Source organism: Nelumbo nucifera, chromosome 5 (genome assembly GCF_055504915.1).
Source record: "Nelumbo nucifera cultivar China Antique chromosome 5, China Antique-T2T, whole genome shotgun sequence".
Taxonomy (NCBI): domain Eukaryota; kingdom Viridiplantae; phylum Streptophyta; class Magnoliopsida; order Proteales; family Nelumbonaceae; genus Nelumbo; species Nelumbo nucifera.
Window position 1 is genome coordinate 8,083,337 of NC_142653.1, and position 24,659 is coordinate 8,107,995.

The 24,659-nt window shown below is 33.8% G+C and overlaps 1 protein-coding gene across 2 annotated transcripts; it reads left to right on the forward strand.

Annotated features, from left to right (window-relative positions):
• The first annotated feature begins 7,466 nt into the window (after positions 1-7,466).
• CGLD27 (DUF1230 family protein (DUF1230)) lies at positions 7,467-15,642 on the forward strand. 2 transcript variants are annotated; one of them, XM_010273643.3, is made up of 7 exons: positions 7,467-7,967; positions 9,044-9,196; positions 12,666-12,743; positions 14,012-14,107; positions 14,236-14,271; positions 15,094-15,275; positions 15,368-15,642. In XM_010273643.3, the coding sequence occupies exons 1-7, from the start codon at positions 7,740-7,742 to the stop codon at positions 15,528-15,530; spliced, it is 936 nt and encodes a 311-aa protein (XP_010271945.1). In that variant the 5' UTR covers positions 7,467-7,739; the 3' UTR covers positions 15,531-15,642. The 2 variants fall into 2 exon arrangements, with proteins under 2 accessions (XP_010271945.1, XP_088745193.1); XM_088889067.1 differs by lacking the exons at positions 7,467-7,967; positions 9,044-9,196 and adding exons at positions 11,977-12,170; positions 12,505-12,553.
• Positions 15,643-24,659: the final 9,017 nt, after the last annotated feature.

Here is a 24,659-nt window from a genome sequence, read left to right on the forward strand (position 1 = left end):
ATTTCCCAATAAATTTGAAATATGAAATTTCATGATCGTTTTTGCATTAAATCGGACCAGATTTGAAACCAAGGAGAAGGGAGATTATACCTGATACAGAGACCATAAATCACAGCTCCTAAGGTGGAAGTTCACGCCCAATATAAGTACTAAAACCGGCCTCCAACTGAAGATGGCATAGTGTATAGAGAACCGATTCAACAACACTTGATTTCAACAAATTTGCTTTCTTGCAAACATAGAGAAGAAAACTTATCTAAATCAGTTCTTGAAAGTCTAGGTCATGATAGGGTTTCTTGGGAGACAAAAGAGAAAAAGAGAGAACAAGGCATCCAAGTCTAGTTCGCCCTCTTCTTCTTTTATCTCTTAATGGGGCACTCTCCTAATCTAATCAGAAGATTATCCAAATCTAAATTAGATCTACACTCTTTTAACAATTAAGCATTATCCCCTTAAGAGGATAAGTGTTCCATACCCAATACCAAACCCAGATTCGACCTAGAGCACATGACAATCTTAGTTGTCATGTGACAACTTAATTAATCTTTATTAATTTTGGGCCTTTGGCCCATTTTCTTCAAAGGCTCACGACCCTAGGTGCTACATGGCCAATTTAGGCCTAATATTGTATGGCATGGGACCCCACAAATGTCTTCCTCAAGTCCACTACCGATAGTTTAGATTTCCATCAGAAAGAGTGTAAACCTTGATATTCACTTTGTCTGACAAATGGACTTATCCTATCACTATGATCACCCACTCAGATGAATTCCCAAACTACCCCAACATGCCCAGGTGTTGACCCTTGATGGATTTCATTGATTGGCGCATTAAAGAAAATCTAGTTCAACACCTAGTGTAGTATCATAATCAAGTCTGGGGTTCTGTGTAATTTTTCAGTTTTGCCCATCTATCTCCAAGGTTCAAGGTATAACTAGAATTCAGTATGTGTTCACTGTTTCTTCCAAATACACAGCCTATGCTTGTGGTCTATCCCTATCATTTTAGACAAGCTTTTTCAATTGTTTGATTGCACACTTGTGTCAACCTTGGTAGGATAAACTCCCTAAGTCTATCCAACAACCGAGAACATTCTAAACTAACATGAGTCTCATAAGTGTCCAATTTAAGGGGTAATTCACAAAAAACATACCAATATCAACATTAAACAATAATGTACTTTATTCAATTACAAATAAATGTTCATGTTCATTAGTTCAGTTGGAGCTAAGGGCATATACTGTCTAACAAGATTTTGTATAGATTGGGCTTGATTTTTTAACTTCAAGTTGGGCTTAGGCCAAAAAAACTCAAGCCTAACCTAAATTGAGGTTGGGCTTGAGTAGCCCGAGCCCGATTTAACCAATTTGAGCCCACCCAACATTTAGTCATACACATATCTACATATTATCAATATATTCTACCTAGAAATTGGGCTACAAAGCTCAATATTCCAATCCTATGCCCAATTCAAGATGTTGGGTTAAAGCTTGGGTCAGGCCTAGGTTAGCAAGAGAAAAATTACTGGTAATTTTCAATAATTATTAATAATTTACTAATATATAACGCAAATAGAATAACAATAATTACTAATAATTTACTAACTGCCCAAGTTTACCAACTTAGGCCCAACCCAAGCTTAACCTAACATCTTGGGGTCTAGACTTGGGTTTGGGCGTATTGAACTTTATAGCCTAATTTCTAGGTAGAGCATATTGATAATATGTAAATATGTATATCATAAAATGTTGGCACATGCTCAAATTGGGTTAGGTCGAGCTTAAGCTATCCGAGGCCTCAACCCAAACCCAACTTCAGTTTAGGTTAGCCTTAAGTTTTTTGGCCTAAACCTAGCTTGAAGTTCAAATACTCAAGCCCAAATTGTGCAAAAGCTTGGGTTGAACTAGGTTAGGCTGGAGTTAGCCCACCCAACCCTAGATACACCCCTAGCTCCTTTTGCATCAAATTCTTTTAACAAAACTCGTGCATCACAGGGTCCCTACTAGTAATTAATAGCACCAATTTTAATTTATAGTTATTAATAGTAATATTAATTACTAAGAATAGTAATATTTTATGGCATTTTTAATTATTCACAAAAATAAATAGTTAATAAATATTTTTAATTTTTATAATTAGTATTTAAAAAATTATTAATAGATTTATAATTATAGTTAATAATTATTAATTATGAATTAATAAATTTTATAATTCTTAATTTATAAAAAATATTACTATTATTAATAATAATAGTTAATTTAATAATCAATTTAATTATTCATGAAACATTTTTTTTAATTTTTAATATTAATAAAATAATTAATGATTATTGTAATTAATTAATTTTTTAGTAATATATCACTAATCAATTAATCATGAATTATTATTACATCACTAATATTAATTACTAAAAACAATAATATATTTTGTATTAAATTTTGGAAATTTTTAATAAATCATGGATATAAATAATAAACTTTAAGTGAATTTTGGTATTTTCAATTAGTCATGATCAAATTAATTTATTTTGGTAAACTATTAGTAAATTGCTGACAACATCAGTAATTAATCCCAAAAATATTACTAAAATGAAAATTATTAATTATTAAAAATAGTAATATTGTTTGGGAATTTTGAACTAATTATGAAAATAATTTATTTATTTTGGTATGATTTATAATAAAATAAAATGAAATTATTAGTTATAAACAATAGGTAATATACCATTCAAAGTAAATGGGTCAGATTAATAAAAACCAAACCATACCTGATCCAACAAACCACATCACTTTAGTTAAATGGATCGAATAGAGAGAGAGAGAGAGAGAGAGAGAGAGAGAGAGAGAGAGAGAGAAATAGTTTTAAGAATGCTTTTATTAAGGAGATGTCTCAATAGAATAATAATGCTCTTAGGAGAGAGTTGAGCTAGTTAAGGAGAGTAGTTATTTGGGTAGAGAGAGGTTTTTGATAAAATATATTGAGCTAATTAGGAAATGGAGATAAGAGGGTGTTGAATTGGCTTAATAGGAGTGGTGGGAAGGGGAGAGTAGAGAGAGTCAAGGAAAATGCAGGGTTGGGGTAATGGAGCAAGGAGAGGCATGGCAAGGTGGACCGTCGTGCTATATATATACTAGCGGGGACCCATGCAATGCATGTGAAAATGTGACATCTAATTTGATGACAAAAAAGTATCAAAATGATTTATTAATTATTTACATGAGGACTCATGAGATGCATGGGATTTGTCAATGGAAGGTAAAACAACAAAAACTGATAAATATTATAAGGAATGCAATGTTGTTGAAAACATTTAATCTTTATTTAATAATTTGTTGCAAAAATAATTTAGTAATATAGTAATTTAGATTAATTATTAATATTTTAACAAAAATAATTAATTATTCATAATTATTTAATAAATAATTATTTTTTACATATTATTTGTTAGTTTTATATTTTAACAAAAAAGATCAAAAGAAAATCCAAATTGTTGGCCACTAGAAAATTAATTTCAACAAATCTTGATTTCTTTTAAGTATTTTTAATAGTTTTCAATTAATATTCAGAATAATTTTGCAATTGCGGTATTTCCAGTATTTTTTCATTAATTTTCAGCAGTTCTGAATAATTTTTAGTAATTTTTGCATTTTCAATAGTTTTTCAACAATTTTCAGTTATTTTCAATAATCAAAATGTGCATTTTCATAATTACCGTGGGTTTTCAGTATTTGTTTCATTAATTTTTAGCAAAAATGAATTTATGAGTAAATTTTGAATAATCTTTATTAAATATTCAAAAATTTCTATTTGATTTTTAATAAATTTTCACTGAAAATTTAATTTCAGCAAAAAGTAATTTATGATTACATTTTCAGTATTTTAATTAATTTTCAATAATTCTCAGTAATTTTTTATAGTTTTTACTAATCTTTCAATAATTTTCAGTTGGAAATTAACTTTTTTTGTCTTTTCAATATTTTTCATTAATTTTTTGTTAGTTTTGAAATTTCACTAATAAAAATATTCAGTTAAATTTCAATAATTTAAGTTGGATTAATTATTAATATTTTTAACAAAAATAATAAATTGTTGACGATTATTTGAAAATAATTATTTTTACATATGATTTGTTATTGTTATATTTTATGACAAAAAAAGATCAAAAGGATATCCTAATTGTTGGCACTAGAATATTAATTTCAACAAATCTTTATATCTTTTAAGTATTATTTATTAGTTTTCAATTAATTTTCAGAATTTTTTTGCATTTTCAGTATTTCCAATATTTTTTCATTATTTTTCAGTAATTCTCAATAATTTTTAGTAATTTTTGTATTTTTAATAGTTTTTCAACAATTTTCAGTTATTCTCAATAATTTTTAATAATCAAAATGTGCATTTTCATAATTACTGTGGGTTTTCAGTATTTTTTTCATTATGCTTCAGCATTTTTTCATTAATTTTTAGCAAAAATGAATTTATGAGTAAATTTTGAATAATCTTTATTAAAAATTCAATAATTTCTTGTTAATAAATTTCCAGCAAAAAATTAATTTCAGCAAAAAGTAATTTATGATTGCATTTTCTGTATTTTATTAATTTTTACTAATCTTTCAATAATTTTTAGTTGAAAATTAACCTTTTTTTTGTCTTCTTAGTATCTTTTAATTAATTGTTTGCCATTTTTGCAATTTCACTAGTAACAAATTTCAGTTAATTTTCAAATAAAACATTAATCTAAAAATTAATTTTCAGTATTTCCTAATTAATTGTTTGTCATTTTTCAGTATTTTCTAATTAAATTTCAGATTTTCAGTATTGTCAATAGAGCTGGTTTCTATCAAATACTATTGTTAAACTAACAAGTTTAATAATATTGGTTGTAATTATTATAAATTTAAGTTGGTTGTAGATATATATAGATGACCTGTATTATACACGGGTCATGGAGGACCCATACAGTACACGGGTTGGGAGTTGGGACAGATGGCCCGGCGGTTCAAATTAAGGTTTATCGAAAACGGGTCACAACATACCCATTTCGGTTGTCTTCTTCGCCTGAATGGTAAAACGGGTCACACATCGACCCGGTTAGTTTTATTCTTTATTTTTTTTTGTGTTTTTAGTTGTTTTTTTTCTAAAAAAGGGGTTGGCCTCTTACATGATGTTTGGAAGTGTTTGAGAGCCGAAAATCTGCAAACGGAGAGAGGCTGTGAGAATTGGGTTTGAGACTTTGAAAAATGTTGGTTTTGAGAGATTGTGAGAGTTGGGTTTGAGACGTTTGAAAATGGAGAATTTGAGAGTCTGTGCTATGAGTTGGTTTTGAGAATCTAATGTATAGTTTTGAAATGTTTGGTCTCCAAAAATGTTTTGGGAATCAAAACATAATTATGTCCAATTTTAATCATATTTTTGAAAAATAAAATAAATAAAATCTAAAAAAAAAAGAATGCAGAAAAATGGGTTCTCAAAGCAACAGAAGAGGAATAAAATGCACTCTCAAGTTAACTACATTGCGATAATGTGCAAAGTCAGGACATTGCGGTGTAGTGTATCTATCTACAAATCAAGTCGTTTATTACAATTTAAATCAAATCAGGTATCCAATAAGATATTCAAATTCGAATTCAAATCATAATTTTGAAAATTCGATGGATTCTTATTGGATTCGGATATTTTTACGAATACCCATCCAATCCAATCCATTTACAACCGTATGGCAAAGCTTTTGGCTTTTTAAGGTGGCCTTATATAAATAACCTTTAAGCTATACACCTCTGTATTGGCACTTTGAATGATACTTCCCTCCATTTACTTAGTTTTTTTTTTTTTTTTTTAAGTTTTAGTTTCAATATATATATTAAAAAAGGATCATTTATTAGAACATCATCTATAGTTTTATAGTTTTATGGATTTAATTAAATCTACCATATAGTTTGCATTTTACTAAAGCACTCCCTATATAGTCTGCAACCTATTTACTTAATGAACCTTTCATTAAGAACTCTTTATTTTGCCATTTGATAATAGTAATATGATCACTTAAATTAAGTGGACAATGTTTAATAGCATGGACCCATGGTTGTTTATTCAAAAAATACCCCTAAACTGTGTGAAAATGTTAAAGGGAATGGATCCATGGTTGTTTATTCCAAAAGTACCCCTAGCACTTTTTGCATAGAAAACAAAATTGATCAAATAGAGAAAATATAGTGGTTGTCCATGTTTTATTAGGGGCAAAAATGACATTTTTGTTTTTTTATTTATTTTGATTAAATTTATTTGAATGGTTGTTAGGGTTCAAACTGTCATTTTCCACTTTGATCTAATAGAAGGTCAATTAAGTAAATAGATTGCAAACTAAAGGGGATGTTTTAGTAAAACACAAACTATGGGGTAAGTTTTAGTAAATTCATGAAACTATAGACAGTGTTTTAGTAAACAGGTGTATCGGGAACCAAATGTATCACAAGATTTTTAAAACTGATCCGGACAACAAACCAGTCAAGGGTCCGATTTCTGGGTCAAATGGTCCAACCATTCAAACCGAATGGACAGCCCGTTCTGTCAAAAAATAAAAAACCGGCTAAACCGTTGAATGATTCGACCACCCAAGTCAACTTACTGACCAAATCAACAGTTTTTTAACAAGTAACGGTTCTGGGGTAAAACAGAACCAATCACCTAACTGGTTCTCAATTTTTCCGGTCCAATCCGGTTTTAAAAACCATGATGTATCATATCGAAATTTGTATCCTTAATTCAGTCACTTTATATAATTTCGAGAGCGTCTCTAAGCAAATGAACCAGTTGAGCTGAATGTTCAGCTGAACCCTCCTAAAACGAGTTGGGTTCTCCTGCAAACAGTATACGTCCCAAGTCCCAACACCCTACCAATATCTCATACATGGTGGATCCCAATTCCATGGTGAGATATGCGTTTGTATTCAAATAGATTTTCTCTCCTATACAATGAGTCAATGAACACAATCGCAATGAATCTGGAGTATATAGCCGACTGGGTTATCCTGAATCTGATGTATCCCTTGAAAAGCCATAAGCCGCTGCGCTTTAGCACCTCCCAGAACGAACATACTCGTGAGCGCGGATCAGCTGCACACTCATTCTGTCATTCAATATCTAACAGCTGTCCCATTGCATTCGTAACGCTCAAAAGGAATAAGGATGGCTAGCCTGGCTCCACGTCAATGATCAATGTTTGTGCCGTACTTTTGTCCTAAGACGAAAATTTTACTTGACTTTTACATCAAAGAACATCAAAATATTCAAATCTTCTACATTCTAATTGTAGACCATGTGAAGGAGACCGTCCAGCGATTTTAACTGAATGTCGTGGTTCTCTCTGCACGGGAAGCAGGGAAGACCATGGAAACATGAGCTGAGCACAGAAAGCACCGTGCGAAGAACGACCCACCACGTTCACAAGCTGCGCCTCCCACTCCTGCATTCTCAGCCACTAAAAAAGATTGCAATTATACAATAACAAAGAAAGAAAGGATATTAACAGAGTTTGAGCTGAGTGCTGAGATTTGGATAATAACATAATAAAAAAATGTAAACATTATTTTCTGAGCCAATATTTCTCTCCACGTAAAAAATGCATGGTCGCGAAGATGGCAGTCCTCCCAACTAGAGACTAGAGAGTTCATAAACCTCCTCTCTCCTCTCTTCTTCCTTGACTAGAGTTCCCGGCCGGGATCAACTGTACAAGAAAAAAGATGCTCAGACTACAATATGTTTCTTGCCACATAATATCTGATGTCAAGCCCACTACGATTGGAAGCAATCCAGGTTCTTGGCTCCTCCGGCTTGGGGGCATTCGATATCCATTGCGTTTGATTCGCGTCAAGGCCTTGAAAGATGAGAAAAATGGTGGTGGAAGTGGATTTGCAGGTAGAAAATGGGATCCTGGGCTGGAAATTGAAGTTCCTTTTGAGCAGAGACCTGTAAGTATGGAGTGCCCTGAACCATTTGTAACCACTCTGTAGTCTGTGCAACTACTTAATAGATGGATGTAAGTCTATCACTCTTAAGTATTATACTATTACCTTTAAATTTTACAGTGGCAATATGGGAGGATGAACTGAAAGCATCAGTTTTTGTTTTGGTTGATTTTAAACGGATTGAATAGATGTAAATCTGTCTAGAACAATATGATCAGTGTCAAGTGATTATTCTACCAAGCAATTTCGTAGAAATAGAATGCTAAAGAGACTCAAAGTAAACTGAAAACCTTTGTACAGTTACTCTGTTAGGTGAGGTCCTGATTAGGTTTTTATTTTCTAACATGTCCCCTCACCATTGGCCTGCCTATACTTGTGCCGAAATTTAATTAATTAAAATGGGGCAATGAGGATCGAACACTATACCACTTGGTTAAACAGGTTCTGATACCATAGACTCAAAATAAACTGAAAGACTTGTGTATCTCGTTTCTATTAATGATATATATACTATTACATTGAGATAAAGTTACAACAGCAAGAAATTTAAACTCAAAAAATGGTTACAACATGTTCGGTTGGAGCCCAATGCTTATCCATATTACGTTGGTGATGTGGCTGAAGAGTTATCCTTAACAAATGCCAGTATAATCAAGACATGTAGAAGAGTGACAAACTAAAACCACATGATCAAAAATATAAGTCGTCTGAGAAGTGTTTTTCAAATGGGACCTTATGTTAAGCAATGGCTTAAATTTGAAAATTTAGCTGATTCCTATCTGATTTGTCCAGTAAAATACCATAATTATCTGATTTGTCCAGTAAAATACCATAATTTCTATTCATTGAAACCCAACTCCTCTAAAAACTACATACTAAATTTTGTTCTATGATGTGTATGAACACATGAAGACTGTGAACAGAAATCCTCTTCCCCCCAAAATAAATTGTATTAGAAAGTAAGTGATATTCCTAGCCTCCCTTCCTGAAGCAGGTGTCAGACTTCAAACAACTAATTGATGCTCTGTATGCATATATTATCATGCATTCATACTTACAGTTACCTGGTCTTATAACAGGTAAATGAGTACTCAGCTCTGAAGGATGGACCATTATATTCATGGGGCGAACTGAGTCCAGGGTCTTTCTTCACACGTCTTGGAGGTCTGTGGTTAGTAGCTTTTACAGTTCTGGGAGCACCAATAGCAGCTGCAAGCTTTAATCCTTCTAGGGTAAGCTGAAAATGAAGACACTCTCCTGCTACAATAGAATGCCAAGTGGGAACAAAATATTTTATCTGGAAAATTGCATCTTCAATATTTATATTTCCATATCTAATTATTGTAATCTAAAAAGCTTACAAAATCTCAAATAGTGGTCAATTGATTCTAACCAGTAGATAGGATGATATAGGATGTAGATGGTATTGATTCCAAACCAGGCAAACTCTATGAAATGGTATCATCCTTCACCCTTAAGGAGGTGATGTCCATCATCTACAATTACCATATAAAGTCTAACATATATATTAAAGTAGAGCCCTCGTGCAGGTCTTCTTCAACAAACATGTGGCTAGCCTCCCACTGAGAAAAAGGAGCAAATAAATTTTAACTCAGATTAAAAAGTCACAGGTCTTCTTCATCAAACATGTGGCTAGCCTCCCACTGAGAAAAAGGAGCAAAGAAATTTTAACTCAGATTAAAAAGTCACAGGTCTTCTTCATCAAACATGTGGCTAGCCTCCCACTGAGAAAAAGGAGCAAAGAAATTTTAACTCAGATTAAAAAGTCACAGGTCTTCTTCATCAAACATGTGGCTAGCCTCCCACTGAGAAAAAAGAGCAAATAAATTTTAATTCAGATTAAAAAGTCACAAGTCTTCTTCATCAAACATGTGGCTAGCTTCCCACTGAGAAAAAAGGAGCAAATAAATTTTAACTCAGATTAAAAAGTCAGTTCATATCTTTTAGTAACAAATCATGTCTAATTTAGTTTCCTAACTCAAATAAAAACCCAACATGAAAGCTTTCAATATGTCACATGGTGTGGGTTTGTTCTTTTGGATAAAGTTGGTTGTTAATTACAAATCAAATCTAATTTGGTCTCTTAAATCAAATAGAAAAAAGCAACCTAAATTTACTGCATGGATAGTGGGTCCCAACAAAATTCATAGGTATAGTTACTCTGTACTACAGGGTGGTCATTAACTAGTAATTAGTGTGAAGAGATCCAATCCAGTTGATACATTTCCCCACTATTTCTTTTTCTCCCTAGTCCCCACATCCCCATCCTTTTATTTTCTGGTGAGCAAGTGGGTTAGCAATTTGGAAGTCCACAAACAAAGGATCCAGGTCTGTGGCACAAACCAGACCCTTCCACCTCAACAAGCTGACATCTTCATGAAAAGCAATCTGGGTAAGAGAGGTAGTTTGAGACAAATAACATGTTTGGGGGTTCCAAAAGGCAACCAAAGACCACTAGTGAAACATTAGTTTGAATCACACCTTATGATATTTTAAGTTGGAAACCTTTTCTTTTTCCTTTAAGGAAGCATAAAAAGATAACTTAGAAGCATAAATCAGAGGTTAAATTGTGAGGTTTTGCTGAATAATGGACTGAGTTTCTTTAATGCTCTGTTAGAATTTGATTTTGGGTGCCAGCCTGTGCATTCCAAGCTCCCCATATGTTCCATTTCAAGTGATTTATCTTCTCTGCTTCTTATGCTCCCTACGAGCCTGTGCATTCCAATCTCCCCATATGTTCCATTTCAAGTGAGTCATCTTCTCTGCTTCTCATGTTCCCTGAGCAGAGACCTTTGGTAATGACTGACCATATATAAACGCTAACCAAACACATAACAACCAAGGTTGCCTGATTTCAACATGTTTAAGGAGAACAACCAGGGACTATTATTTTCTAAAGTTTAGCTTAGCTTTATGCAAATAGTTACCTCAAATTTCTCATCTGATTAGCCTTCACACTGAGCATAAGAATACCTTCAAAATCCAGAAGTAGGCTGAAGATGCAAATTTAACATGGAATTTATGTCTGAAAAAGTTACTGCAGTGCCCTCAGCTTAGAATGAAAAACTAAGAAAAATTAAGGAAAGATTTTTTCTTATTTCTTTTTTTTCCTCCAATTATGGATCTAAGTCAATCCTAGACAGGACCATTTACTACCAGTTGATACAAGATGTTTTTAGGCAGTTGTGTTACTTCAGAGTCTATTGTGTCTCTTAAAATCTCAGAAAGTACATGTTCTCCATTGTACTGGACAACATAATGCATTTAAGGTTCTGGAGCACAGCTCATTATTACAGATAGATCATTTACAACCAGTTGATCTGAGATATATTTGTGCTATTGTGATACGCCAGTCCATTCCCTCTTTTATAATCCCATAAAATAGCTTTTCTTCTACCAAACAGGAATACAGCATATGCATTTAGGGTTCTAGAATAAAAATAGCTGATAACTGCAACTAGAGTTTTGAGTCTGCCTTTTTCTTATCCTGCTTTCTTTCTCTCATTAGCTTTCTATCATCACATATAGAATTCCAAGTATAGTTAAAGGTGTATTAGGGATCTAAGATATGTACAAGGAAATGTAGGAATTGATTATTTATATGGATAAACCTAGTAAGATTTTGGGTCACACATCTATGATTATGACTAAGAAATGGAGAAAAAACAAATTTTGGTTCAATATTTCTAGATAGAACATCATATAAAGGGCTTCACCACATGCCATCATCTGATACACAATTAAATAAATGGGAAAAGAAAAACTTATCACTTCTCTATTTGTAAATTCTCATCAATCCTCCGTCTCTCTAGTTTGTTCCTATCCAAAATTTAGTTTATTGCCTTTTTTGAACTGATATTGATATGAATTGTAATTAGGTAAAGACCAGTGGTTCATATATGGTTCATGATTCTTGAGTTTATAAGTGCTTTTATTGCAGACTAGGGGACACAATTTTACCTCAGAAGCCTACTTGGCTAGAATTCTCTTCAAAGACTTGCATCTTCCAGAAAAATGATCATATATATTTTATCATGAAAAGATGTAGAATCCATCTTGTTTTCAATGATAGAAATTCAAATGAATTCAGTATGTTGTATCACTCAACAGATAAAGCTATGATGCAGATACAGACATGAACATGGACACAGATATGGGAAATGGGGATATCCTGGACGCTGATATGTATATCCCATGTGATATGGTTATGTCATGAATTTGTATCTAATTTTTGAAACCAAATGTCATTTTGGAAATTCAATAACATAATTTGTTAAAAACCATTTTACATAATATAGAAGTGTTAATGCTACAAGGTACTCTAAAGTATCCATGCAGTATCTGGCATTGTATCCTACAAGTATTGCATCTGATACCTCTATGCTAGGCATGGATAGGTATTTGGGTATCTTGGGTATAAAGCATGGGAGCCTCCATCCACGTGAAGATGATCACATAGTATGTTGATCATGTTCCTCAAATAAAATATCTAATTTCCTTTTTGGGTATTCTGATGCAGCTCTGGCTCTCATAGAGGCAAACAAAATATACAAGTCAATCGCATACTTGTATGATCCCTCGTTATATTAATATTGTAGATATATACATTACAAACCTTTCTTGTAGGAAATTTGTATGCAATGTACACATTTAAAAGATCACTCCTTTCCGATATTGCAGGAACCTCTAAGGTTTGTGCTAGCTGCTGGAACTGGAACTCTGTTCTTGGTGTCATTAGTTGTCTTGCGGATATATCTGGTACCTCCTTCTCCATGTTAGGTTCAATTACTTCTGAGATTACATGCATGAATTTGTAGAGATGATATTGAAGAATAAATAATGTAGTATCTCACCTACTAAATCTCTAATTACGACAAAGGAAAGGATCTCCGAAAAGAAGAATTTTAAGAGCTAATTTCTAATATAAAGTGAAGATCCATAGATTATTTTGTCCTAGGGAATTGGATTTATGACTTTATGCTTGTCATTTGTTTACATAAACATGCTCAAAAAGAGATGGGTTGCAAAGGTACTATGGCTACAGTCTAGTGACATGCCCTGGTTGAAATATAACCTCTCCATGTTTTTAATTGAGATTCAAATCTATCAGCAACAACTGACAGTGTAGAACCCTGAGATATTATAAATATAATAAACATTGTTTTTTATAGGGAAATTTGTATGGGAGGAGAAAATAAAAAAAGTTCCAACTTCCAACATCAGCCCCCAGAAGCCAGCATTTGAATAGATTCCTAAACCTTCAAAAAATACAGGAATGGCTTGAAAATAGAATCCCCACAACCAAGATAACTCAATTGAGGTGCCCCCGCCTATCACTTTACCAAAAGCCAACGCCAACCTAGCAGTCTTGCTCCACTCAAAGAATTAATTTACCACTCCTAGAGCCCCTACCTATCCCTCTAGGCACAATAGATTTTCCTTGATCTCTTTCACCCTTCTTTGCTTTCATAGTTGAATCTTCCAATTCTTCCACATGAAAACCTGCCTTGTAGCTTCATCAATTTCCTTTTACCTAATTTTGGTTGATCCTTTATCACCTTTTCCCTTTCAAAATCCCTTTGCTTAAGGCTGTTAAAGTATTTATGTTGTTCTGCTATTTCCTCCTGAAAAGAAAACCATAACTTTCTTGCCGAATTCCACCATCTGGCGAACTTAGGATTCACCATTTTTTTTTGAGTTGCTTTATATCCAACATTGCCAACTCAACTGAGCATGTGCCAGAGTTCCCTGCATCCCCTGCATTCTCAGTAGCAAGTCTACCCCCTTTTCAGCCTTTTTTTACTCAAAACACAGTGCAAATTGGACTATCTTGATTGGATAAATTATTTGTACGAAAAAAAAAGCTAAATCATATTTCCATACATTATCTATTGATCAGTTTATTTTATATTAAATAGAACAATAACCCCTAGTTCTCATTATTACTTACAACCACTCACTCAAGTCTTGCATGCAGAGTTGTTTTTCTACACATATTAAATTATTCATACTGTCAATTATTGCAGGGATGGAGTTATGTTGGAGATAGACTCTTATCAGCAGTGATACCTTATGAAGAGAGTGGATGGTATGATGGACAAATGTGGGTCAAGCCACCAGAGGTCAGTGCTATAGAGACTCCATGATGCACTAATGGGAAATAAACTTAGCATTTTGTGGCTTTCAGTATTGACGCATATTACCTTGGTGGGCTTTCTGATGATAAAGCATCCTTTCTCATCCATCATAGGTATTGGCTCGAGACAGGCTGTTGGGTTCTTATAAGGTAAACATTACATGCGTTATTGATCCCTCCCCAACCAAAAAAATGTTGTTCATAGAAGTCTATGTTTAATAGGAAGAAATGTTTCATATTAAGTAATGACAAAAAAGTGAAAATATTCCACAGTAAGCCAAGTGACTCAATGGTTTATGGTTAATTTTTTTTTTTTTTTTATATATGGATTGTTAGGACAAATATGCTTAATGTTAAAATAGGTAGTGTTAGGTAATCACATTTTATTTCATACATGGATAGTATGATAAGTAAATTGGAACTTGTTGGCACAGTTGTATATCTTTTGGGTACAAAACCTCCAGACTGTTGAGCATTGGCACACATCTAGCTTTCTTGGTATCAAGAAATTTCATTTATAATCAAAATATTACTTTAACAAAAAAAATGGAATTTTTTTTATTTCTTGTATCCAGTTTTTCTTACCAATTTTGAACTGTTTTATCTTATATATGTGCTATTTGCATCTGTCTGCCGCCATAATATACCAGAAGCAATCTACCACCTCATTTCAAACTTTCTACTTGTTTCTCTATAGTCTATATCCCTTTCAGGCATCAATTTCACATCTTTCACCATGTCATCTATCACGTGAGAAAAGAAAAAAAAAATCCCTTCTGCTAATGGTAACCAGAAGTACGGGTAATTTGTGTGGACAATATACTTTTGCTTTCACTATCTGGTTAAGCATAACATAGAACAACATACTCAGTCTCTTCATCAAGTGTTTATGCTTGCTTTCCATGTCATTCTATTCATAAAACAGAATTAATGAGCTTTACTTGCAGAAAGTAACTACTGTTTGAGTTCTAGGTGAAACCAGTCGTCAAGTTGCTGAAACAAACACTAGTTGGCACTGGAGTGCTGCTTGTTACAACTGTTTTGCTATTCATCTTTTCTACACCAGTGGAGGATTTCCTTCAGACCACATTTGCAACAAAAGAGAGCCAGTCAAGTATTGCAACTTCAAGGATCAACTCAAAGCCCAATATCAGGTAAAAATTTTTCATTCTTCTAAAGATGATTTGAGATTAAAGAAACCAACTCACCATTTACTTGTTTTATGTCTTCTTTGTGTAAACTGTAGAAAAGAGGAGTTGCTAAGGTTGCCTGTCGAGGTGATGGATGATGATGATCTAGCTGCAGCTGCAGCTGAGGCTGCAGATGGGAGGCCAGTCTACTGCAGGGATAGGTATTATCGTGCATTAGCGGGTGGACAATATTGCAAGTGGGAGGATCTACTTAACTAATGCAAAATATGTATGAATTATTCTTGTTTTAGAATATATTAATAAAATAGATCACATTGAATGCTGTAAAACCAAAGTTCTTAAAATATCAATATCATTACTTTTTCTGCAACCAGTTACAGATTCAGAAACATAAGTTCTATGTGATGAAGAAATTATGACACATGAACAGGGAAGGAAAGGGAAGTAACATTACTCTACCAATGAATACAATCCATGTAATTTAAAATGATTCTATGCATATAACATTTAATGGAAAGAGAAAATAACAAGTAACCATAAAGGCCTTCAGATCATGGCTGTAAGAAATAAAAACATGACATAGATGTTAAAGGATAAACATCTAGCTCAAAGCTCTGCATGGATGTGGTATTGATAGAAAAGAGCTCGTTTCCCTATTTGGTCCTGTATCATCATTCATCCACTCATTTAAAAGGCCATTACCGCCCAATGTTGGTCTCAGCTATCTGGCATCTTGGGTGGGGTGGACTGGATACTTTTAATGTTGGTCCAAACTATGTGGCATCTTAGGAGGAGTGGACTGAATACAGACCTAACCTTTGCCTTTTTTTTTCACAAAGTGGCTCGAGCCCACATTCTCACACTTGTCATCCCAAGATTTTTTCCATTATACCAAACAATGGCCCTTAATATTCTTCCTTTGGATCACATCATGTGGAGTTGAAACATTATAATCCCTCATCTAGCTTTCAAACCTGAGGTGCAGCTGGGAAAGATATTCAGTGATAATCAATTGAATCAGAACCTTCTCACTTGAATGCATAATATTTTGAAGCCAAAAGGTGATACAGTTGAACAGACAAACTTCTCCACGTATATCACAACCTATCTTCATGATCCTTGTTCTGGATGGAGCCCCAAATGACAAACTTCAGGAGTTGGTTTTGACTTTGAGCACTACTTCGGCTTCCAGTTACCTTCATTGTCCAGGATATGTATACAAAGGTTAATGGCTTAAACCCAGTGTAAAGCTTTGATGTACTTCAAGTCTCATACAATCCATATGCTTTAAACAGATTCTTTGCACCAATATAGAATGCCAAACAGTTTTGGCTCAGGAATCTGTTTCCCTCTTAGATACAGAATTAATATTCACTGATATTCCATTAATATTCAAGAAAAACCATGCATCCTAGAACTTCCAATTAGATGAATCGATAAACATCTAAAAGAAGATATACATAGACGGGCAATGATGATATATCCACTTAGGCCAGTTCTCACCAAAGATTTGCATGCATCTGGAGACTAAATTATGTGGAATGCGAAAGAATTATTTCAAGTCTGTAACTTGACTAATGTCTTTTTTTTGTGAGAATGAAAAAAATTTATAGAGGTATGCATATAAAGATGAACATAAAAGGGAAACAATAACACCAGCTTCCAAAAGATTCCGCAACCTATCACCACCCAAAACAGCCATCCAATTGAAACACAATTCCTTTCTTTTAAAAGGGCCAAAATCTGACACTCATCCCACAAATTCAAATTGAAGATTTCTCACTGTCAAAAAAAAAAAACCCTCTGATTTCTCTCTTTCTGAACACCCAAGCATAATAAAAGAGACCATGCACTAGTAGGTAGGTATTTAAATGGGAAAATTCCTCGTGCCACTTTGGTCCCCGGACTTTAAAATGCTGACAATTTAATGATGTGATTCTCTTTCTAGGTTATCAAGTTTTTGAATTACAGTTTCATCAGTTCAAGATTTCTTTTAGTAGGTAGGTATTTAAATTTTTTTTTTCCTTTTAAAGGCTTTGTCAAACTTAAAGATTCATCTCTTCCAGCCTTCTCTGATAAGAATTAATGCATTTCTCTTCAACTTGACGTCAAACACTATTCCACTTATACAGGGTATCAATTAGTCACTTCTTGACAGTTCTAAATTGTTAATGCTAGCATCGAGAGGAAAGTTTCTTAGCAGTCTATCGCATCATAACATACCAACCATATAAAAATGCAGGGTAATATAAATTTTCAGAAAGTACGAAGAAAAAATAAATAAATAAAACGATTCAATACAAAATACTTTACAATTTGCAGACTCGCAATCAAAGCTACAATTGTCAGAAAATAGACTTAGAGAAAGAAAATAAAACATTGAAATGAATTGTACGTTCAAGGATAATGTCCGTGGTGCATAATTGACACTGTCGATGCAATCTATGACTAATTTGAAATCTTCTTCCATCCATAGATTGTTTGCTCTTTGATCATTTTTAAACTGTCGTTGCTCTAATCGCTGCCTACATCTCTTGACCCACAATAAATCGACACGAGATTTCCTTGACAGCAAAAGCCTGCAAATACCCTGTGAACACCACATCCAGTGATTCAGAGCTTTGACCAATCAATGGTAAGATTTCCGCCTGGGCTGATCGATGGGTCAATTGAAATTAATCTGGGTAAGGCTCAGTTTGGAAGTAGTATAATTACAAATATGCAGAGTACACAACCTTATATGTTTTGTATTATTTTGAATATATTTGCACTGTATATGTTTGTATTTATACTCCTTCCAAACTGAGCTTAAAGGACTTAAACCTCTCCCAAAGTTTTTTATAAATACTAAAACTTCCCCTAAGACTAAAACCTTGCAAGGCAGGGAGCCACGAGGTTATATCTAACAGAATCAATAAAAAGATTTATTTGCCTTTTAAATATTTTTTAAATTTTCAAAACACGTTAAATTAACACGGATGAGACAATTGGTTGTGTTGGTGTCCCTCAACAGGTTAGTTTATAAGCCTCTAGATAAACATTTCATTATTAGCTCAATTATATAATTGAATTAATTTTGATAGACAACTATCATCAACGATTTTGTATCTCTGGTCATCATTGATTTCTCCGTTTTTAGTTTTGAAGATTATTCTTATCAATGGCCGATTTGTTGGTCATAACAAATTAGACCGATTTTTTTTTTTTTTGATAAGGTGAGTCTTTTCTTTTATCCATCTATTGTTCAGTTGTATGTAGCTTAGGATGTTCATTGTTTTTTTCTGTTGGTTCATACTTTTTCTAACCTATTTGTGGTTTTGAGCAGTCTTTGATGCTGAAGATTGAAGAACCTATCCAAACTCAAACAGACAAAAGCAGATTGGAACCTACATTATCCACTCCGCTATACAAAGCTGCTAGACCCTGGCGACCGATATCTTTTCAATCTTACCTTTTCTCTCAGTGAGGGAAGATTTTTGTCAAGACATAACAAACTAAGCAAGAAGGTAATAAAGGGCAAAACTGGGATTCTCAGAAAGCTTAAACCACACAAAATGCCACATGCTAATAGATATGGATGCAAAGTTAACAGATGGGAAGTTTTTTTCTGCTGATGTCACTTCCATTTTAAAAAATCAGGGGATGTTTCAGTATTCAGGTGAAATCTCAGGGGAGGGGAGGTTTACGTCTTTTAGCCAATTAATTTTGATGTCATTGCCTGTTAACATAAACCATTAATTTCTTCTTTTATATGCAAACTCATATATATGATAATGCAGATAAAGTGTATCAAATTCTGATTTATTTCTGCTTTAAATTTCACTTTTTTGTTTGTTTGTTTATTGTGTAAATGAAGTAAAATAAAGTCTGAAACAAAGTAAAATAAAACTCAAAGCAAAAATGAATCAGAATTTACACCCGTCTGATTTGTACTCCCTTGCATTTGCGTTAGTGCAAATGAACTTACGTTAAGGGAATTTGCTTTCGTTAGTATTTGGTTATTTCAAATAAATACAACAGTACTATCTATCTATGATTATAATAATTGGTTCTCCTATGTACAATTTTACCCTCAAAATAAATAGCACATTAAAAAGTCTACTATTTATATTTCTTCGGATATTGTTGAAACTCCACCTTTTTTTAATTCACCTTATAAAGTGGAACAATGGAAAACTACTATTTATTAACCTAATAATTTCCGAAAATACAAAAGAAAGATGGAGGTATTGTGGGCCTGGGCCTCGACTCGTGGTGTCTCCAAAAAGAGTTGATAATGAAAGTTTGAATCACAAATTGACAATAGTCGATGCAATTCCATTTATCCCTTTCCTGGGCAGATCCCTCTTTCATTAATTCCACATGCTTTGCATGTGGCATTAACAGTGTACATACAAGAAAAGAGTTTGCTTTATTCAATCGAGGTATTGCGGTAATATTGAAGTTGTTTCTTTCCACAAATTCATCCTGATAACGATGAGCGATATTAATGCTCTTTAAAACCACTCTGCAATTTTTTTAACCCTTGTTTAGCTGGTCAATGGTAAATTAGTCTGTCCCAACTACCAAGATGTATATTGTGTGATCAAATGGCTAAAAATTTTCAATTGAGTCTATCTCTAGTTCTAGGTTAACCCTCTTGGGTTGGCAGTGATCAGGATCTCTCCAGGACCCAAGTTATTATATTTCTGCATGTTAGAATCGTAATCCAGGCTGGACCTAAGATGTGTTAGGCATCAAAGAACTGACCCAAATGGTTTGAACTTTGAAGTTTGAACTATGAGCTTTGAAGGAGACATTAAAGTTTGTAGTTCACAGGTCACAGCCTCACAACGTCATCGATATTTCATGGCAGATTCAGACCGACACGCTCCCAAATTAGATACTTATACCCCGTTCATTATTTGGTAAATTTTTTATTCCCGCAAATGTATTTTATTCATGTTTTTTTAGATAAATAAAATAATGATTATTTTAGTCAGAAAAATCAATTATTAAAAAGAACATTTTTATTTTATCAGTGTTTAGCAATTTTTTCCAAGTGAAAAAATTATTTATTATAAATGATAAGTCTTACTTTTATGGTGGGTCTCTAGTTTTAAGTTACCATATGCCGTGTGAGATGATGTTGATAAAGGGTTGGAAATTTGGTTGGCAGAAGATCCCAAATCTATTTATTCACCAGGAAGATGGATGGATACTTAAAAAAATAAATTTTTTATAATTCTCACAAAAAAGAAAATGAATTTTTTGATTAACCAACTTTCCCCTCTCAAACGCCCCATGTTAGAGTGAAAAACAGATAGGAAAGAGCTACTCAATTTAACTTATCATTTTCCTTTTCAAATCTTTACAAATACTACTATTTTGTCTTCAGATCTCTTTAGTTCTTTCTGGGGTTAAAAGAATTAAACAGGATTTATTTATCACAACCATATGGCTTAATTGTTCTATAGACTTCTATTGACCCCATTTTCCATGAAAGCTAATCCACGCAACTATACCATCTTCTTTTTTTCCATATTGTGTAAAAGTTGACAAGTAACAGATCGATGTTGAGTGAGTGGCAGTGGGCGATGTGGAACCTACAACTTCCACAGATAAACGCATGCATCGTCTAGAAACAGCGTTAGATCCCACAAATTTTGGCGCACGTTGCGTTTGTTGTTCAGTTGATCTGTTTATCTTTTTCTATTTAGTGAAACGAAATGTGTGTTACAGCTATATCTCCTAGTGCTGTCCCGGAGGTGGTCGACAAAATGATCGACACACGAAACAATACGCAAGCACAGCGCGACATCCTTGGGACGGTGATCGATCAACGTTGACGACGAGACCTGGCAATTTACTGTTTACTGGGAACTGGACCGGATTTTCGGTGGATCAGGGCAAAGTGTGGCTAACGCCTAACGGAATCCTAGAGATTACACAGAGGAACTGAAAGCGCCTCCTATATATCATTGTTCCTACAGAAGATAAGAACACATCTTTGACCGAAAGCGCCTCGATTTTTTTTTTTCTCTGGGTTGTCGGCCTTGTGGCTAAACGGTTGTCATAAATCATGAATGAAAATATAAAAAACTGAATATTACAAAAATAAAACTGTAGGAAATCGGGCATATCTCTAATATTATAAGTTTTCATGTTAAATCAAAATAAGTGAAATAAATGAAAAATACTATTATTAATGGTTGGAACAGTTAAAAGATCTTGAAAAAGAGATTTAGGCTCAATGGGGAAAGACCGAAAGAGTATAAATATGGTGCGCACAAATACAAGGTTTAGAAATATAAGTATATAAGGATTATACTATACATCCATTAAATAAAAAGGTTTGCACTATAGATATTTGTATTGGGTTAAGCAGTTAGGCTGATCTAATGGTTTAAGGGTCTGGTGAACTGGTCCGACCTAATGGATCAGCTACGGATTAAAAATATTGGAATAAACAGGGGCCATGATTTTTATTTTTAATCTATCATTTTCTTTTTTCCTTTTTTGTGGGAACAGGGTGTTGAGACTTGAGGTCTGAATGTGATGTCAAATATAAAGGCATAGACAGACTACCAAGAATTATATAGTGAGAGAGAACAACATTGCCCACATCATGCATCCAACTGGAAATTGGAATGGACCTGCCAAGCCCAAAACTTTGCTTTCATTAACGGACCAATTGGAGCTTGGTCGGGAGTAATACGGCATTAGGCCAGATTCTCTCTCTCTCTCTCTGGGTAAATATTATTGGGCCAGATTCTATTTCGTCCTATTTAAAAGCCTGATCAAAAGCATTATTGTGATGGTGGAGCCCAAACTTGGCTTTCATAAACATGTCTGTCGATGTCGGACGTCAATCCTAATCAACACAATTGACATTTGAAGGACGAAATCAATCAAACAACAGTAACAGACCTTTTATATACTCGTGTACAGAACAAAACCTTTTAAATAATTGAGATTAGTTGACAACCCATGACAATCATTGTTATATTATGATTCCCTGCTCAATCAAAGCTAAATTAATTAATAAGGAGATGATGTTTTGGGCCGATGGCCCACCATTGAAGCATCCTAGGGCCCAATAACCCAATCCATGTTGAATGTACAGAATATCAGGACCCATTGTCATTCTCTCTGGTAGCTGCTCATAGGAGGTTGCCGCCTGATCTCACCCTAAATTTGAAGCTCATTATAAAAGGAAATGAGACAGATTCTAAGCTTAATCAAGTTTTTGGCAGTTTAACCATCGAATTGATTTCTTGGAGTTTTGTAGTGGTAAGGTGCTCTTAAGTAGTCAAATCAGAACTATCATTTGTTTTTACTCTCGAACCCCATGAAATTCTGCATTCGATCTGGACTGAGCTCAGATTCAGTGGCTTTACCTCTAATAAACAACTTGCCTGACAATACATATTGGTGTGAATTTCCAACACTTAAAAAGAGGCATCCGATCCTTTGCTCTTGGTGTAAATTATAGAAAATTATATATACTCTTATAGAGTTCTGCAAACCGATTGGATTGAACTGAATTGAATGCAGGTAGATCCAAATTTGATTTGTTTATACATTTAGATTCGAACCAAATCTTATTCATTGGATTTGTATCAGACTTTGAAATGAATTTGCAATTCATTTAGGTATTGAGTAACATTAATAAATTAAAGGTAAAATTCCTGATTAGTACCTTGTAATTTGTGCCCAGTGACACTTTGGTCCCCAAACTTTTAAATCATATCAATTCAGTACCTATCATTAATCAGTTGTTAAATTTATTAGAAAAAGACACAAATGCCCTTTGTGTGTCATCTAATTTTCTTTATCAATCATCCAAATATTGACAAAAAATTAACAGTCCTAAATCCTTGCCTCTTTTATTCAAGAAAATTGGGGTCCAAAATGTCTATTGAGATGTGTCCCCAACTTTTTTGAATAGAAGAAGCAAGGATTTTGGATTGTTAATTTTTTGTCAACATTTAGATGGTTGGTAAAGAAAATTAAATGACACTCAGAGAGCATTTGTGTCTTTTCAAATACCACTTAAAAGCTAGTTAACAGCTGATTAATGGTAGATACTAAATTGACACATTTTGAAAGTTTGGGTACTGAATTGTCGCATTTTAAAGTTCAGGAACCAAAGTGACACTAGACCCAAAGTACAAGGTGCTAATCAGGAGTTTTCCTTAAATTAAACTTAAAATGATCAGATGTTGTATATTATCAATAATGAACAAAAAAGTTACTTCGATATTATATATCACAAACAAAATTAATTGAAAATAACTTGTATGAAACTTGAAAGTTGAAAGTTTGATTTTTTAATAAAAAGATACAATAGTAAAATCAATTATATATAATTTGAATTAAATTGAACCATATCATATATAATTTGAATTAAATCGAACCACATACAAATGTACTGATTTTTTTATCACCCTTGATTGGATTGAATACAAATAGATACCATTTACAGCCCAAACAAATAGATACCAGACCCCTGACCCCTGAGCCGGTCAGGGGTCTGGTTACCGGGTCAAACGATCTGATTGTTCGAATCGAACGTTTGGCCCATTTTAATAAAAAAAAATTTTAAAAATAAAAAAATTGTCAAAACCGTTTAAATGATTAACCGTCTGGTTTAACGGTTCACTGACCAAAATCAATGATTTTGGGAGGAATCGAGTTTTGGGGGAAAATGGAACCGATCACCCAAACACATAAGCCATCCGAAACAGGGCCTATTTTTAAGTGTAGGTGCACGGCCAATCTCTCAACCACACTTGAGAGGAAATTGAATTTGGTGAGGAGGAACCAAAAGATTCCAAAGCCATAGGAAATGGACAAAACTTTCAATAACTGGCAATGGAGCCCATCTGTTGTTTCTGTTCTGCCAACTCGCATGGCCTAATAATAATTCAGACGAAAATGTAGACGAAAGTCGGTGGGGTCCACGTTCACGTCCCTCCAGTGTGTGGGAAAGCGAAGCCTTTCCCTTTTATCGTTATGGAGAAAACAACGCCTTATTAATCGATGATGGTGCACCGCAACTAGCTTTTAAATGCCAGTGTTTGTGTTTCAATGGTGGGCATCGTAATTTCGGTGACTCGGTGAATTATACAAAGTAAAGCCATACAGAACAGTTAGTTGGGTTGGAATCTTAGTGGGTGCATCATTTTCTTTTCGTTGGCAGCGTGCAATCGGGCTTTTATCTTGGTGGGCCTATTGGGCTTATATAACTGCCACACTGAATCCACAGACCGTCGTGTTCGTGAGAAAAAAAGATTCCACAAAACACCACGTACCCATGAATCTATAATGCTCTGGTAGATGGTGCTTTAAGATTTCGTAATCTGTATCTTTCTAATGAGTGGTCAGTCTTTTTGCTCACTCCTT

What these genes read in the sequence shown, in the direction of transcription:
- CGLD27 (XM_010273643.3), top strand. Translation starts at nt 7,740, where the DNA reads ATGCTCAGACTACAATATGTTTCTTGCCACATAATATCTGATGTCAAG. An exon ending in TTCCTTTTGAGCAGAGACCT is followed by an intron (nt 7,968 to 9,043) that starts GTAAGTATGGAG and finishes GTCTTATAACAG; the next exon opens with GTAAATGAGTACTCAGCTCT. An exon ending in AACTCAAAGCCCAATATCAG is followed by an intron (nt 15,276 to 15,367) that starts GTAAAAATTTTT and finishes TGTAAACTGTAG; the next exon opens with AAAAGAGGAGTTGCTAAGGT.